This window comes from Sipha flava, unplaced genomic scaffold, assembly GCF_003268045.1.
Source record: "Sipha flava isolate LNK unplaced genomic scaffold, YSA_version1 181_pilon_pilon, whole genome shotgun sequence".
In the NCBI taxonomy this organism is placed as follows: Eukaryota; Metazoa; Arthropoda; class Insecta; order Hemiptera; family Aphididae; genus Sipha; species Sipha flava.
The window spans coordinates 553375-570236 of NW_020272220.1; the positions used below are offsets into that span (position 1 = coordinate 553375).

The 16862-nt window shown below is 27.8% G+C and overlaps 1 protein-coding gene across 4 annotated transcripts in view; it reads right to left on the minus strand.

The window, feature by feature from the left end:
* The window catches only part of LOC112680850 (tight junction protein ZO-2), a 32996-nt gene extending 17057 nt beyond the window's left edge, over positions 1-15939 (minus strand). Inside the window, exons 1-2 of one of the 4 annotated variants that reach the window (XM_025551067.1) lie at positions 15695-15939; positions 9329-9446 (exon numbers count right to left, since the gene is read on the minus strand). In XM_025551067.1, coding sequence (XP_025406852.1) covers positions 9329-9446; positions 15695-15774 — 198 coding nt within the window. In that variant the 5' untranslated portion in view covers positions 15775-15939. Of the gene's footprint in view, positions 1-1049; positions 1691-8865; positions 9025-9328; positions 9447-12272; positions 12606-15694 lie in introns of those variants that run through there. The other 3 variants (XM_025551066.1, XM_025551069.1, XM_025551068.1) reach the window with 3 other exon arrangements.
* Between the last annotated feature and the right edge of the window lie 923 nt (positions 15940-16862).

Consider the following 16862-nt stretch of genomic DNA (forward strand, 5'->3'; position numbering starts at 1 on the left):
CGAATATATAAGTGATAAAGAACTCCGTGAATGAAAAATATGTTATAATATGAGGTCTTCTTTATATAAACCTGTTCGAACCATCCTTGATGGGGTATAATTAATGTACAACCAGGGGAGTTGGCAGCGAGCAACAGGTGTACATGCTATCCACGTGTATATGTGTATAATGTACTCGGATGGGGCATTACAAAGATTTGTTCAGATTTCATATTATACGATTATAATCGTCACGTCGTATTACCTTCTTAAGTATCTATAATACTATGTATATAGTAGTTTATAATATCGAGATTATTTCACTATGATAGTTTGTTCAACAAAACATGAATTTCATGAAATAACGTTAAAAAACTCTGTTAAACATGACATTATGAACAATACTTATCAAATATTTACATAAATGTCTACCAACCTCCTGTTTGTTCTCTTAAATATATTTTAAATTCAAACAAATTTAAAGTACAAAAAAAAAAAAAGGTTACGAAATTATAATCACATTATCAAAACATGCAAAGAAAATATTAAATATTTTATATCAACGGTAATAAAATTCATCATTATCTACATTGTAATCGTATGTTAAAAACTACCTAAAAGTAGAATATGCTTACGTTTGAGCAATAATTTTATTCTGAATATTTTATGTTAGTAAAAATGAAGTTCAATATCAGATATTCAAATATCAAAACGTGTCATTCGTGGTAAGTAGTAAATTTCAAAACCTTTCAAAAACATTTATGAGATCATCAGATCAAGCAGTACTCGGACGTGTTGATAACCATAGCTGACGGTTCATACTATATTTTTAAATTATATAAATCGAATAATTTTACAAAAAATCGAAAAACGCGCTTTTTCAAACAGAAATTCGTGGCCACGTCTTTTTTAAAAATTCTAAAACATTCCACGATAAAACAACCCAAAATTCAAACTCGTTTTGAACTAACACATAATAAGTAAAAACCAATAGACTACCAAACGAAGTTTCCGTAAGACGACGAGGAATAATAGGGGGGTTTGGACGACGAAAACCAAGTAGAATATACCTGATCAGTATGATTAGCAGGGGGTGGCAGTGTCTGTTGTTGTTGCTGTTGTTGTGTAGGTGGTAGTGGCTGTTGTTGCTGCTGAAGCTGTTGATGTTGTTGTTGTTGCTGCTGTTGATGCTGTTGCTGCTGTTGTTGAGAAGAAAGCGGTGGTGACACGCGATCCCCGTAATCCCTGTGTTCCATGTCCACGCTACAAGATGTCTCCGACCCGTTATAGCATCCTCGAGGGTCGAGGAACACGCCGGACGCGCACAAACGCTCAATTTTGGACGGAGACGAGAGCACGACGAAAAAAACAGACGCGCACGACGAACGCGGGATGGCGAGAAAAGAAAAAAAAAAAATCAGAAAACCAACGGGGTAGTGCACCCGTCAACGTGACGGCGGCCACAGAAAAAACAAGTAAACACACGGAACGCAGACCAGAGACACGAGCTCGCGGCGTCGGTTATCTAATATTATTGTTTCTTCTTCTCTTCCCATACACGAGGACGACGACGACGGCGGCGGCGGCGGACGTCCGATCCGATGGCTAAGCGGTTACGGAATGCGGCGACGGAACACGCACCGCCGCAGCGGCAACAGGTATGTTGTACACACGCACACGTTCACGGCAGGCGCACCAAGAAGGCGGTTACGGATACGGCGGCGGCCGACCAGTGCCCGGAGAAGAATATCTCTGTGCTCTCCTCGTCGAGTCCGCCGCGCGCGTGTCTGTGACGTTCGCATCACGGGCTCGTCGCAGTGTACACAGTGGTATTAATATTGCTTAACGGAATATCGCATATTGTGTACATTTTGTCGTAACGAATATATCGTTGTCGGCGAAACGAGCGGTACGCGCAGCAAAAAACATAACAAACGTATCTCGTTTGTCGCGTCTAGAACATAATTCCTACAAAACGCGTACAGCAGACGGAATTCGTACGGCGGGTCAGACGCGAAAAACATTTGACCGTCGGTGCGCGCATTTGAAACATTAATGTCACATTAATGTTTAGATATATGTATACTGGTTTATATATATATATATATATATATATATATATATATACTATGGTTTATACAACAGCAACGAAGTTCAAACGGAATAAAGTAAATCGGTGCGACAAAACGTATTCTCCGATTGGTAAAAAAGCCATGGTTTTGAGAGACTATGCTTAAATCAACAGTTCAGTTCATGTTGAGTTTAGAAAAAAAACGATCATATTATGTTTTCGTGTTACAACTGCCCAGTGTTGTTATAAACTACGATTAAATCCGTTTTAATAGTATCCCCTCACTGTATCCGAACAGGCGCCGGAGCGATAACAAAAGTTTTTGTTATTTTTATTTTTTTTTTTTTTTTGATCGATAACAAGTTTTCGCGCACGGCGGTGTCAACGGTTAAAATATTATAACCACGGGAGTTCAGACTTCTTTCGATGACGGCGGAAGCGTCTCATCGTGCGGGTACAATCCAGTTTTGCCGGTCCTCCGGCTTAGACGACCCGCGATTTCAATACGTATCGTAAGTGATACGAATTCGATACGTGATTTTCAAAAATATAATAATAATAAAAACAAAAAATATAGTAAAACGAAAAAAAAAACGGTTCGTGCGTGTCGATGGGGAAGAAAGACTTCGAGACGGCGAGGGAGGCGTGACTACCGGCAGTGGGGGGAGGGGTGGGTAGTGGTTTCGGAGTCAGTGACTGAGCGCGTTGTGCTGTAGTACATAGTATACCTATACCCCTCCTCCACCCGTTCTCCAAACATTGAACGGTGTGTGTACGTGCGCGCACTCACCGGACAACGTGTGTACCACAGGGTCCGGTTCTGTCGTGAAGGTTGTCTGTGAAAACATTCAAGGTCCTTTACTCACGCCGGTCGAAGGAGCGTGGAATGCGGTGAGGCGGCGGCGGCCTCACTTCGTTGCAACGAACGGACGACGACGAAGACGACGCGTATACCTCTACTACCACCAACTAATATAATTTCTAACGTCGTCGCCGCCGCCGCCGTAGCTCAGTTCGTCGACGACGGTCCACAGGCTATTAAACTCGATCCGGAGGAACGTTAACGACGACGAACACGAAATAATAATAATGTAAACGATAGAACGCGCTCGCGCAGCCGCCCCACTTGACCCGCCGCCGTCGGTGTATTGCGTCATTTTCTATAAACTCCGTTCGCTGTACGACTCCTCCAATTGGTGTATTGTGTTCTTCTTGACTCGTACACATGTGTCGCAGCGCGTGTACGGTTATTTAAATACGCATAAAAAAAAATTTAAAAAACTTCCGCAAAACTCGGGGCGCCACACACGAGAGCAATAATCTTCCGATACGAAAAAAAAAAAAACATCAACACGTGGTGTGTGATGAGAACTCCGAAACGTTCTTCTTAATATTTTATCTATCATGTCGAATATGTTCATTGGTCCAAATTAATTTGTAGAAAAATGTAGTTTAACATCCGGAACTTCGGCATAAATCCATTTTCAATTTCAGGCAACAGTGATTTATGCGAAAAATGAAAACTTATATTACAACCGATGTCGGATAAAAATATTAAACGGCAAACACAGCCATACAGATAGTCTTTATTTGGAGTTTGGTGGTGCTAAACATTCTAGGCACTATCTACTAAATATATATATATATATTATACATTATAACTATTGTCCATTAATCATAATCCACTAATCTCAGATAATATGATATAAAACCTACTTTTATCGATTTGATTGTGCAGTCATAGAGTACGAGTACTTTTATGACAAATTTATTTTAAAATCAACTGTTTAAAACACCTTCGGTGGATCGATATTGAAGAAAGCAAAGTATAAAAATAACTGTAAAATGAAAGTAAAATTAAGTTTTACTTAGAATCTAAAAATTTAGTAATATAATTTGAATGTCCTTTGTGTAAGTGTTAAATTTATTAAAATTACAACGAAATTTTAAAGACCTATCTGTTTTTTGGTTCGTAAAGAAATCCGAGTTCAAACAAAATCTATAAATAACAGATATTTTATATACAGAGTATATTTGAAGGGGAGGGTTCCCGGGTCTCGACCACCCCCAGAAGGAAAAACAAGTTCATAATGTATAAATGATTTATTATAGAAGTACAGAAGAGAAATAGAATATTAATTTATATCATGCGGGGTTGTAAATAACTTTTAATTTGTATTTATAATAATAATAGAGTAACATAATTATTCTTTTATAACTTATATGTATTTTTATCATAATACAAAATCACTTAGTTTATAGAAAAACTTAAAAATCCCTACAAAAAAATTTAAAATAAGTTACTGATCATATGCACTGGATCCCAGAGTAACGCACTAAACTAACGCTATTCAAATGGATATAAATATTCTATTGTATTTATTATTTTCTTATTACTAAATGATGATGATTTACATAATGGAATTTTTTTCAACTACCAAAACTGAATCAAAAATTGAAAAATTATTCAATACATTTAGTGAACTAGTGTTTAGCAGAAAAAACAAACTTTTATAATATTATCTTTATATCATTCGGTAGTATGTTTTGGTAATTGGTCGCGTAACACGAAATTCATGGATGTAAGGTGTTTACGCGCGAATTAATAAACATAATATAGCCCCAGGCTTGCATACAACAACAAATAATATATTAAAAGGCCAATAATTCGACGTAATATTTATATTACATACTGCATGATGTAAGTTTTGATTTTACCCTTTACACGATATTTTTCGAATAAAATACCTACCTACTTTATTATGCTACTATAATTGTTTATAAAATTTAATTTACGTAAATTATGAATTGACGTTACGAATATTTGAAATATATTCGAGATTCGTATGAATTTTAACGTAATTAAAATTCCATGATCACAGAAAAATTGCTTACTGTTCGCAATATATTAAAACGTAATTAATTTTTACAAAAAGTTGTTTTACTAGTCAGTCGTCATTGCAATGTTTTAGTTGTACCTATATATTATTATAAAATAAATTAAATTGTTAAGTCTTGAAGACTTATTTATTAGCTGAAGTAAATATGCATTTATACAATAATTTATTTATTTTTGTAAGCAAAAATATTATGTAAATGATATTTAAAATTTTTAATACTAACGAAAACATTGCAAGTGTATGGCAGGATTGCTAATGGATTATACAGATAAGCCACTTTTATTATAAACCGGTTACTTACTACCTTTTGAATACCATTTAAACATATACATTTACAAATAATTTAATTGTTTAAAGTTATTTTAAATGATCTTTATTGTAAGATTATAACAAAACTAATTTTAATTAATTTGATTACTATCTACATAAATTAGAGGAGAGATAACTCTCTAATTTTTCTAAGTCAAATATAATCAATAAATTGTCATATAAACATATAATTTTATATGTTTATTAAATACTGATACATTATTATTGATTATTACTTGTTTCATAAGTAAAATGTTATGAACTATTATTTTTATTTGAAATTCCGCATATTCGTTGGTATAAAGTGTAATCCATTTTATTCATAGATTTTTTAGTAGAGTACTCATGTTGATAACAAAAAAACATAGGTATTCAATTGACCTTACTGACAACATTACTACTTTAGCGTTATTATTAATCATATTTTATAACTAATCATGCAAATATGCAATAAATTAGGAACTTTAACTTAGTTTATGGTTAATAATAAATACTAGTAAATATTTTATGCTATGGATAAAAGTATATGAAGTAGAACTATTATTATCTATATCTATTAATTTATAACCATAATAATAAAAATAAATATAATTAACTTTAATTTAGATAAAAACGAATAAGTATAATAACATTTACAAAAAATATAAATATATGATATAGATAACTCGATTGGCCATTGTAAATAAAGAAGTGATGTATTAAAATAATTAAAAGCAATCACAACAAGCGCCTAAAAAACGCAATTTGCAATACATTGGTGGATACTGTATAGCATATAAAATATAAATCTGGGGATTTTTATCATAAAAAAAAAAAAAAAAAATGATATTAACAACAGTAATACATTTTATACATAGTATTCATAGTATACTCTCGATGATTCGAATACTTCTATAACTAAACATTTGGTCTCCTGAATAATCTCTTTAATCTAAATGTATGAAATTCAAAACTACTATAATTCAAACGCTCGCTTAATTTAAAACTTTTTGATATTTGAAAAAAGTCACCCAAATTTTAAACTATCGATAGTCTACTATTTTATAGATCGACTAAAGATTGGTTTAACGAACACGTTTTTTGAGTTAATATTGTAGAGCAGAGGTTTTCAAAGTTTTATTGAACACGACACACCTTGTTTTTTTAATATTTTGATTTTTTTTTTTGTGCCAAATTAGATGAACAAAATTATTTTTAATTATTTAATTTGAAATATGTGCTTGATAGACATAATAAATGTTTATTAATTATATTTACTATAATTACTTATTCAATTTATTTATAAAGAAGTAGTTGGAATATACATTTAATTAGAAATATATGGTTTAAGGGCGTTAAAAATATATTTTATACTTCGATGAATGAATGTTGGCAAACATATGTACAACGATCATATTTGTACAAACCATCATATTGAATGACTCTGAGTAAAGGTTCAGTATAAAAATTAACAATTTATGAGTATATTTTACCATTTTTAGTCTAATTATTGGTAGTTTCTTTTTTTTTTTTTTATCAACCTGTTTAATATTTTACTTTTTATTTTTTTTATTAATTTTTTTTTAACCAAATATTTATCTGTATTCAAACTTTCATTATGATTGGATTGACCAATTTTTATTTAATAAACATGTTACGTTGAAAATTGAGATAAAAACAGTAAAATCTGTAAAAATTGTAGGTATAAACATTTACTAAAACGCTTATGAAATAAATTTCAGACTAACGATTTTTAAAAAATGTTCAGTATTGGTAAATAAGTACTTGTATATGAGTTAACTGATATTAAATTATCACTTAATATCCAAAAGTAAAAATTTTATTACATAAAGACATAGATATTTTTAAACTTCTATACTTAAATCAAAATTGATATTTGAAAATGTTCTGAAATACAAAAAAAAATATCTTTGCTTCAAGGTAAAAGTTTCAAGTTTCTAGCTACATTAATTATGAAATTATGACTAAATAACTAAAATTTGAAAAGTTAAAGTCTTATTTACAGCGTATTTTTACCGTTTCAGGACAGTTTTTTCCTCATGCATAGAAAAACTATTAAGATTTAAAAAAAATGACCTATCTAAATTACCACCACATGTCAATTTAAAATCTAAAAAGTTTATAGAAAAAACTTTTGGACCAGTATTTTTATGCGAAAGTGTTAAAAAAATAAAATACAAACATCACTATAAAACCATAAAATTCTTTGTTTCACATAGAATTTAAAAGTTTTGTGAAAGAAACATTTGTGTTTACAGACGAGTAATTCGGTATATATGTAGTAAAAATATAAAAACAAAGCAAACAATTTAAATTTAGAAATATTCAAATATTTACCAAATATTTTATTAACTGTTGAATTGTACGGGTAACGGGTGTCTATAACCATTAAGGAACATAAAAAAGATAGAAGGGCTTCAGCACCCCCAGATTTTTCATTGAAATTGCTCCTCTAACGATGATATAAATAATTTGAAATTAATTATACTTAATTATATTATATTATTATATTATAAAGTTTTATTTAATAGTTTTTCGGTTTTGGCTTTATTTATAAATGTTGTTTACTTACAGTACTATTTGCCTTCAGGGCGTTAAATATATTATTATTATTATTATTATTATAACTTATTATGATTTTTAAATCTTAACGAAGAAAATGTGGTGGTGTCACACTCCATCACATATATCAGTATTTTCTATATAAATATTTCATTTGAAACCATTATAAAAATGGTCTTTATTTATGAACTATGTTTATACTCTCTAGCGTGACACGAAAAAAAATTTGTTTCAGAGTATGATTAATTTTTAAATGAATTAAATGATTATCAATCTAAAATAATTAAAATTTAAAAAAAAAAAATATTACTTTAAATGTCTTGCAATAATTGAAAAAGAATATACATTTCTCGTGGAAGACAGAGATATACATAATTAAAAAAAAAAAAATATTTAGAAATTGAAGAATTCAATACATTTTACTCAATTACACTAAGCAGATATTAATAAAACATACATACTTATGAAAAATAACAAACGAACCCGCACTGGAATCCGCATTATCTGCACTAGATAGCATAGATTTCAAGAAAAATTTAATATAAAAATATAATAATTACTCATATATCTTTATATATATTTATCTTTCATATATATCTTACGTTAAATAGTTTTATAATATAATAATAAATAATTAAAAAATATTCTAAAATTTAAAATTCAGTATTCCAAAATTCAATCATCCATTAACGTTATTTATGACTGTTCATTAATACAAATTAATCATATGTAACTTAATATTGGAAATAAAATATATACATTTTATTTTCTCGCATAAATAAATATATAAAATTAAATGCAATAAATTGCTTGATGAAATTGTTTCTAAACTCAGCAAATATGAAGATTAAGATGATTAAGCACTCTTTATTATAGGTTCTGGTTGATTTATTATAGCTAAAAATACTATAAAACTAAATGATTAATAAATATTTAAAACAGATATAGTTAATTTTTAAAAGATACTAAAAAAAAAAAGCATTAACTTGAAAAAAATATCTTATAAAACATAAAAATGATTATTTTAAATTAAAATAAACTGACCTTTTTACGCCTATGCCTTCTACTAGAAGTTGACATAGAATCCCTTCTACTTCTCTTTCGGCTTGACGAACAAACCGAGGGGGAAGCATCGAGATTAGAATTCCGAATTTTATTTGACCACATGAACTTTTTTAACAATCCCATTTAAAATTAGTAATTAATTAAATAATTTAAAAATGACCATTTTGAATACTATTAAATTATGATATTTATTATACGAAACAACATTATGTGAATTGTGAAACTAGTTAAACTGATATTTACGAAGCCCCTTATGAAAATGATATGCACAAGTTAATAAGCTTCATTTTATTCCCTTGAGTACGATGACATAACTGAGAGGCGTAGGTTCTATATGACAGACACTCCATAATCCAATTAGGTTAATGTTACATTACACACGCGAAATGTCAAAACAATCATGCGATAACGTCATTTACATATGAATAAAGATAGCACTTACTATTTCTTCTACAGGCTCTTCGAACATTTCTGATCCTTCTTCGTGTTCTTTATTTAATTGTTGCTGGCATTCCATAAATGAAGGGGGTGGCGTAGATGATTGACTTGAATTTTTACTTCTGTTGAACATAAAATAAAATAATTTTAAATATTTTCAAATGAAAATGAAATAAATATGGAAGTAAAATATTGTACTATATGTATACATTTCAATTTTTATAAAATGAACAAAAAAAGTATTTAATTATACTTAAATACAGATTATCAAATTTATATTAATAAATACTTATACGAGTATTTGGCTGCATCCGAGTTGAGTCCCGGATATTTATAGGTACTACCCTAGTTGGGTCCTGAATTAATTTAAGCATTACACTAGTTTCTGAATATTTTTTGGTAAATACTACATTAAACTTTTTCCTTCTTATTTTAACAGACTTAAGAATGTCTATGATCTATTTATATCACAGGATCACATTTTTTTTTATAATTTATTTAATAGTATAGTGTAATAAAAATATTATACAATAATATTAATACAATTTTATTAAATTGAAGAATAAATGAAGAGTATCTATGTATATAATATTACTATTGGGATATTCGTAATAAAGAAAGACATATGTAAGCGATTTTCTCTTATGGATTTTTCGAGCATTCGTGTAATATCGGTGTTATCGGTAATTTCTGGTGTTGTACATACCAACAAATATTCAGGAACTAGTTTAATACCTAAAATATTTCTGGACCCAACTGGTGTAATACCTATAAAAATCCGGGACCTAACTAGAACACTAACTGCAATTAGACCCAAGTACTCGGGGCCCAACTCAGATACCCCGACATATTTAATACAATAATTCTTTTGCTCCTATTTTCTACTTGAAATACGAGAATTTTAACTTTATTAATCTGTTATAATTTAAATGTAATGGATTAGTGGATTTAATTTTTCAGAACAAATTAAACCAAAAATTCAAAATAAATTTTAAAATAATACATCAATACAAAAACAATAAAAAAAAACTTTTAACCATGTTTAATTTTAATTTTTTTTTAGTTTTTAGTTGGCAAGTTATGCCTTACAATTGTTTTCAACGCAAGACGTTGAAAATAATATTATCAAGTATTTATAATATATAAACTTAATTACATATAATATATTAAATATCAATATAATAATTATACATATTTTTGTGAAGTTCTGGTGACGATACAAAATAATTTATCTAGAATCAAATGATTAAATTAATCGTTGTCTTTATAACTCAAATTTATTAGCTACATAATATTAATAATGAAAAAAAATTGGAATTTATTAGCATATGGCGTTTACACATCTGTTGCTGATTACGTAATATATTCGTTTTATTAGTCTAGTTTAGACTTGATGACAAGTATTCAATCTGCACTAAATTTTTAATAAGACAGTATTTTATAATTTAACATTGGTTGCAAATCTGTTTATATTTTAATACACAGCAAAATAATATTTATGTGGGAATATGTGCTGTAATTAATTATAATACCGAGATTAATTAATTTTATTATATTAGATAACAACATGAAAATATGTATAAAATACAAATACGTAGTTTTAAAATAACATTAAAAAATATTGAGATTGACAACATTTTATTCTAAACAAACACTTTTACATTTAAAAATAATATTTGGTAATTCATCAAAAATACGTTTCGCTTATTTGCAAAAGTTGAATATTGAAATTATGATAATGTGAACGTGACAAGACTTAAGTATGAAGATTACAACCAATACTTATAAAAAAGTAGCTATAGTTTAAAACAAGTAATATATAACAAATCATGCATAAGTATATTGTATACAAATTTATAAAATTCCAAGCCTTATATACAATGCAATAATGGGTAATCATTCAATAATATGAGTATTAGAAAGAAATAATCTTGGAAATAATATAAAATGTTTGGAAGACTAATAGTGGAATTAAATTGTATTTATTTTAGGTTCTATAAATTGAATAAAATCAAACATCGATTTAAACATTATCAAATCAACAGTAGATTAGTAAATAGGGTAAATCTAAATTTTGAAACTGTTAGTCAAATCAATAACTATTGATACAAAGGTAATGGATTTTACTAGATTAACAATTAGTAACAATCGCTGCTACTCGAGTTATCAATTAATGTATATCTATATTTATCTATATACTATCATTTTGCAGAGTTTATTTTTTTTCTTCTGTTGAATTTATATTAAAATTATAAAATTCGGTAAAAATAAACAAATATTGAGCTATAAACGGTGACGCAATATCAAATTTATAAAAATAATTATTTAAAATTGTGACTATAATTTGAAGATGGTAATAAAAATCGATAACACAAATTAGGCTATAATTGTGTGCTTTTGTATCAAATAATTATATTATTTTATATCCTTTATTTGACCCACTATAAGTTTTCATAGTGGTGGTTTGACCTTGGGTTTAAATAGTATGCTCACCCTTATAAAAATAAAAAATCGTTAAGCTTTTCGAATATTAACTGAAATAAGAATACGGAGTAAGATATTTATGTAACAAATATATTTAAATTCACGTAAAATTCTACATAAATTGATGTTGGGAGAAATTAAACCAACTAGAATGAAAACTAACATATGACGTAGACTTGTTAAATGATAACCGTAAATAATGATACTCATCGAGTAGAAAACATTACAAATAATAAATAATTTATCAAGTTAACCACAAACATGGATGCATATAAAAAATCTATTTCTAAATAAAGTAAAAAAAAAAAAAAAACACATTTAGTTAAAATGAATAATCTTTTAACTATGTTTTATAATTTCGTATGTATTATTAGATTTGATTACGATTAACGTTATGTTATGAAGAGCAATAAGAATAACCTATATTTACACAACCGACTATATTTCGTTCACAATACTCTTACTTTTGGTATTCTGACAACTGGCAAGTACAAAGTTTCTGGTAAATCAGCAGAGCCGTCGGGAGGTCCGGGGTTCCTAACAACGTCTCCTGAATAAGCGGTCTTGAAGGAGTCATCACACTGGAACACCGTTGCGACCGTCTTACCCCAGAAATCGATTTTTGACTCTGATTAATGCTGCTATATTGCCAAGAAAACGAAGGAGAAACGGATCGCCTTTTGCGGTATTCAAACGTCATGATGGTGCGAAAAACAATATCAAAACAATAACGTACCTAATATTAATATTAACATTCACTGTAGACAGATGCTTCCGTTACCGGTGAATACATTGTATTTTACTTTATTAGTGTTTTTGTAATAGTCAATGAGTTTTAATTGGCGACCTTGCGAACGAGACATATACGACGACGTCGTAGAATGAAATAATGAAAAAAACACACAATACAAAGTGACGACTATTTTCAGACTGCACAAGTCGAGTTTTAATTGGTTTTTATTACAATAAATGCTTGACTTCACATTTCTGAGTAAATATTTACAAGTGTTTTATTTTATCTGTTAGTTTTATTATTGAAAAAAAAAAAATGCTTTGTTGGATAACAATAATTAAAAACTAACTAGAATTAATAAAGAGTGCACGACGCTACGACACTGCGACATACAGATTTGTGTGTAAACCTGAACAGACGGAGATGCGTAAGATAGTGCTGTTTATTAATAGTCGTTCCAGCGAAAGAGTTTCCAGGATTTTGGCTGGGTTGCCAAACAGACATAGACAGACTAAATGAAAAGAACAATGGTTCTTTTGTGGATAAAAAAACATTAGGTGACATACAGTGAGTAGTCGTGTACACAAGGAGGCGAAAACAAATCCGTTTGACTTCGACCCTTGACTGATATCAAATATCAATAAAAATGCAAAACATTGGAATTCGAATGTAGATTTCTACTAAATGACAATAAAATTCTTTACTCTCAGAGCAACCAAGAAATATGTGTTTAATAGTAAGAAATAATAATAATACTTTTTACTTAAGTTTCAAATACAATTTAATAATAGGTAATTATCAAAATATAATTTATTTCTTAATGTATTAACATTTAATAAAAATTAGAATGATCTTTTATGTACAATTCTAAATAATTATACGAAAAAATTATCCTAATAGTACAATATATTTGATAACCAAGAAAATTATTTACATCCAACTTACAAATATTTAAATTTTAATTGAATATTTATACATCTCATAATAATTTCATGTTTATAATTTTAACTAGTGTTGTGCTGAACTCTTTAACTTGGAATAAATGAATACCGAATATTTTGTTTTCTACACCCAAAAATACCGAATTTTTAATAAATTAATATTATTCGGGATCCGGGGTTGAATTTTTGATATTATCCGGTGCAGAATAAATGGTGTTATTCGATGTAGAATATTTAACAAAATATTGATAACAAAGATCATGATAAAATATATCATGAGTAGATTGTTAAAAGTAATATGAATACCGATGGAATAATATAAAATATTAAAATATACTTGATAATTAATAAATAATAATAAAATTTTTATATTATTATTTATTAAATAAACTAAACAGATTAAATAAAGTATAAGCCATAAAGATTAAAGACGAATAAAAATATGTACATATTGATGTATTTTATAATAAACAGTGTTATTCCGTACATACAATATAAAATTAGAACAAAACACAAATATATTACTCTATATAGACAGAGAAAAGGCATTGAAGTCAAAAAAAAATATAAATTTTTCCAAATATACATTATTCAGAATATTAAAATATTAACGGTTCAAAAGACTGAAGCCACTAATAACGGGTTAAATTAACTGAATAGAAAATATTAAATATTAGCTGAATACTGAATAATTATTGAATATTCGGTCCATCCCTAATTTTAACCATAGGGATTAGATAGAGAAAAAAATACTTAAGATTTTAACCTTAACAGGTTAATTAGACATTTAGAATACTAGCAAGAAAAATTAATACAAATATTAGAATAAATAATGAATTTGTTTGTATTCAGAACTTCGTTGTTGCCATCACTATAGATAAAAATATTTTTAAGTTACAACTTACATTTAATATAAATTTAAACAATGAAGCAATTTATGTATACAAGAGCTAAATTTAAAGAAAAGAAAAAAATAAAAAGACTGACCATTATTAATCAATTCAATTTTTTACTTAAGGTTTTTGTATAAGGTAGCAGTAATTAAAAATTATATTATGGCCATAACATAATACATTCCAGAGACAAAAATAATATTATATTGTTCATACAAAAAGTACAAGGTTAATGTAAAATTATTATCCATAAAAAAATAGTCAATAATATCCAGAAGTATTTTTAAAATATTTTATATTAATGATAAAATACATATTTATCATTAACAATGATAAAATATAATATCTTTGTCATTATTAATTGACATTTACAAATCATTTTTATCAATAAAAAAAAAAAACTTATAAACAAAATATTTATCATTTGTACCGATAATATTCTTACTCATTAGTCATTACATTATTAGGTCAGTTAATGCCAACATTAATAAGAGGTTTTCATGTCAGTTAAATAACTGAGCAAGGGGCATGTACTAGTTTAGGTGTCAGTATAATATATTTTTAGTAATTTGTATTGATATAACTACATAAGGTTTTAAATTTATTGATTGAATGTTTTCTTTATTTCTATTATTGATAAAACCTGATATTTTATAATCCAATTAAACAATATAAGTATATAAAGTTTTTGTAAGCTAATTGTAGATATAGAAAAATCTGTCCTATATACATATAATTAATATAAATGGGAAAATAGCAGAGGTAAATTACACATTTCATAAAAGGCAATGCTTTAGAATTAAAATTTGACATAATGTAAACAAAAAATGTTGTTTTAATTATACAATTAAAAACTTAATGAGCAATTTACAGTTATCTCCGTAGTAGATGTTAGATATCGTTTATACATAGATAACCATAGTAACACAATCAAAAATTGAAAATATTAATTTCTAAACAAAAATAAAAACAAAAAAATACAAGATTAATCCTAAGTTAAAGTGATTAAAATATATATATCGAAGAATATGTTTAATAATTTTTTTATTTATATACAAAATTGAGCATATGAAATAAAATAAATACAATGAAGAAACATTTAAAAACATTTTTGTTAAATAAAATGTATACATTAATGAATACTATTTCGCCAATATTTAAATAAGATTTGGATAAAAAATTAGTTATAAAATATTCAGATTGGATCGTTTTACTGATTTTATTCAAGAAATTTGGTATTAAAATACATAAGGTAGGTATAAACAATTTATCAAAACATATACAAATTCTACATTAAAAATTGAATTTTAATTGCTCACTTGCTATCAGGTTGTTTTCCTCTAGCATTTTCTTCCTGATCATCAGAATCGATAAAATGCATTTCTTCGTTCTTAACCATTATTATATGATTCTAAAAACTAATCTTCGCACAATATACCCATTATAAATCACAGTTATTAATAGTTATTCAAATGAAAAAAGTTAAGTCTCAAATATTAAAAGAACAATGTCCTACAAAAATTGTTCTAATTTGGATCTTAAATTATCACTATTGTTTAAAAATAAAATTAACACAAAACAGTTTAAATTACAAGCTCATTAGAAAGAAAAATTACAACCTTTGATGAAACGGGCACACAGTTTTTTTTTAAATAAAAAGAAAATAAATGTAGATTTGAACTTCTACACTTATAACTTATATTTATTAAGATTTTGATAAATTAGATCACGTTAGTCAAATGTAAATAATAAACAAAATTGAATATTATCTCGTATTATCTTCCGACATCAATTATTTTGTTTTACAGTCAAGTGGTCGTTACCAAAGATAATAAAAAGAATGGATTGGACATCAACCCAAGTTATTAGTTCTCAAATGATAAGAAACTGCGAGGATTTATTTTTCTTTCCATGATAAATATTTTATTTGCTTTCCTCAGAAAATTTAAATTTCACTGTGGTAATATTTTTCAGAGATTTAATAACATATTGAATAATAGCACACTTTAAAACCACTACCAGTTTCAAGTAGGTATTGCCGTATTTTCAAACTTTTAAGGTAATATTACTTTGTGGGACTTAAGTCTGTTTATGACTGTTCATGACTAAATAATTTAATTAATAATTAAAAGTAGGTAGTACAATATACAGTTTGTCAGTATGTATACCACGAGATAGATATCATGGGCGCCCGCAGGGGGGGGGCAAAGGGGCCATTGCCCCTACTGGGAATTTTTGTTTCAAAACTATTGTTAATTTAATACCACGCATATTAATTATAACATAATTTTATTGAGATCCATTTATGAAGTTTAGTAAAATTTATCATATTTTTAGATATTCTAAAATGTATAATCTTGAATATATTAATTTGTTTACAATGTTTAGGCAAGACTGCATATCGCTTAAGACTATAAATTCTCCCGAGGACCGATTTCTATGGTATTTGATTTTGTTCTCATATATTTTTAGATACACGTTGTGACT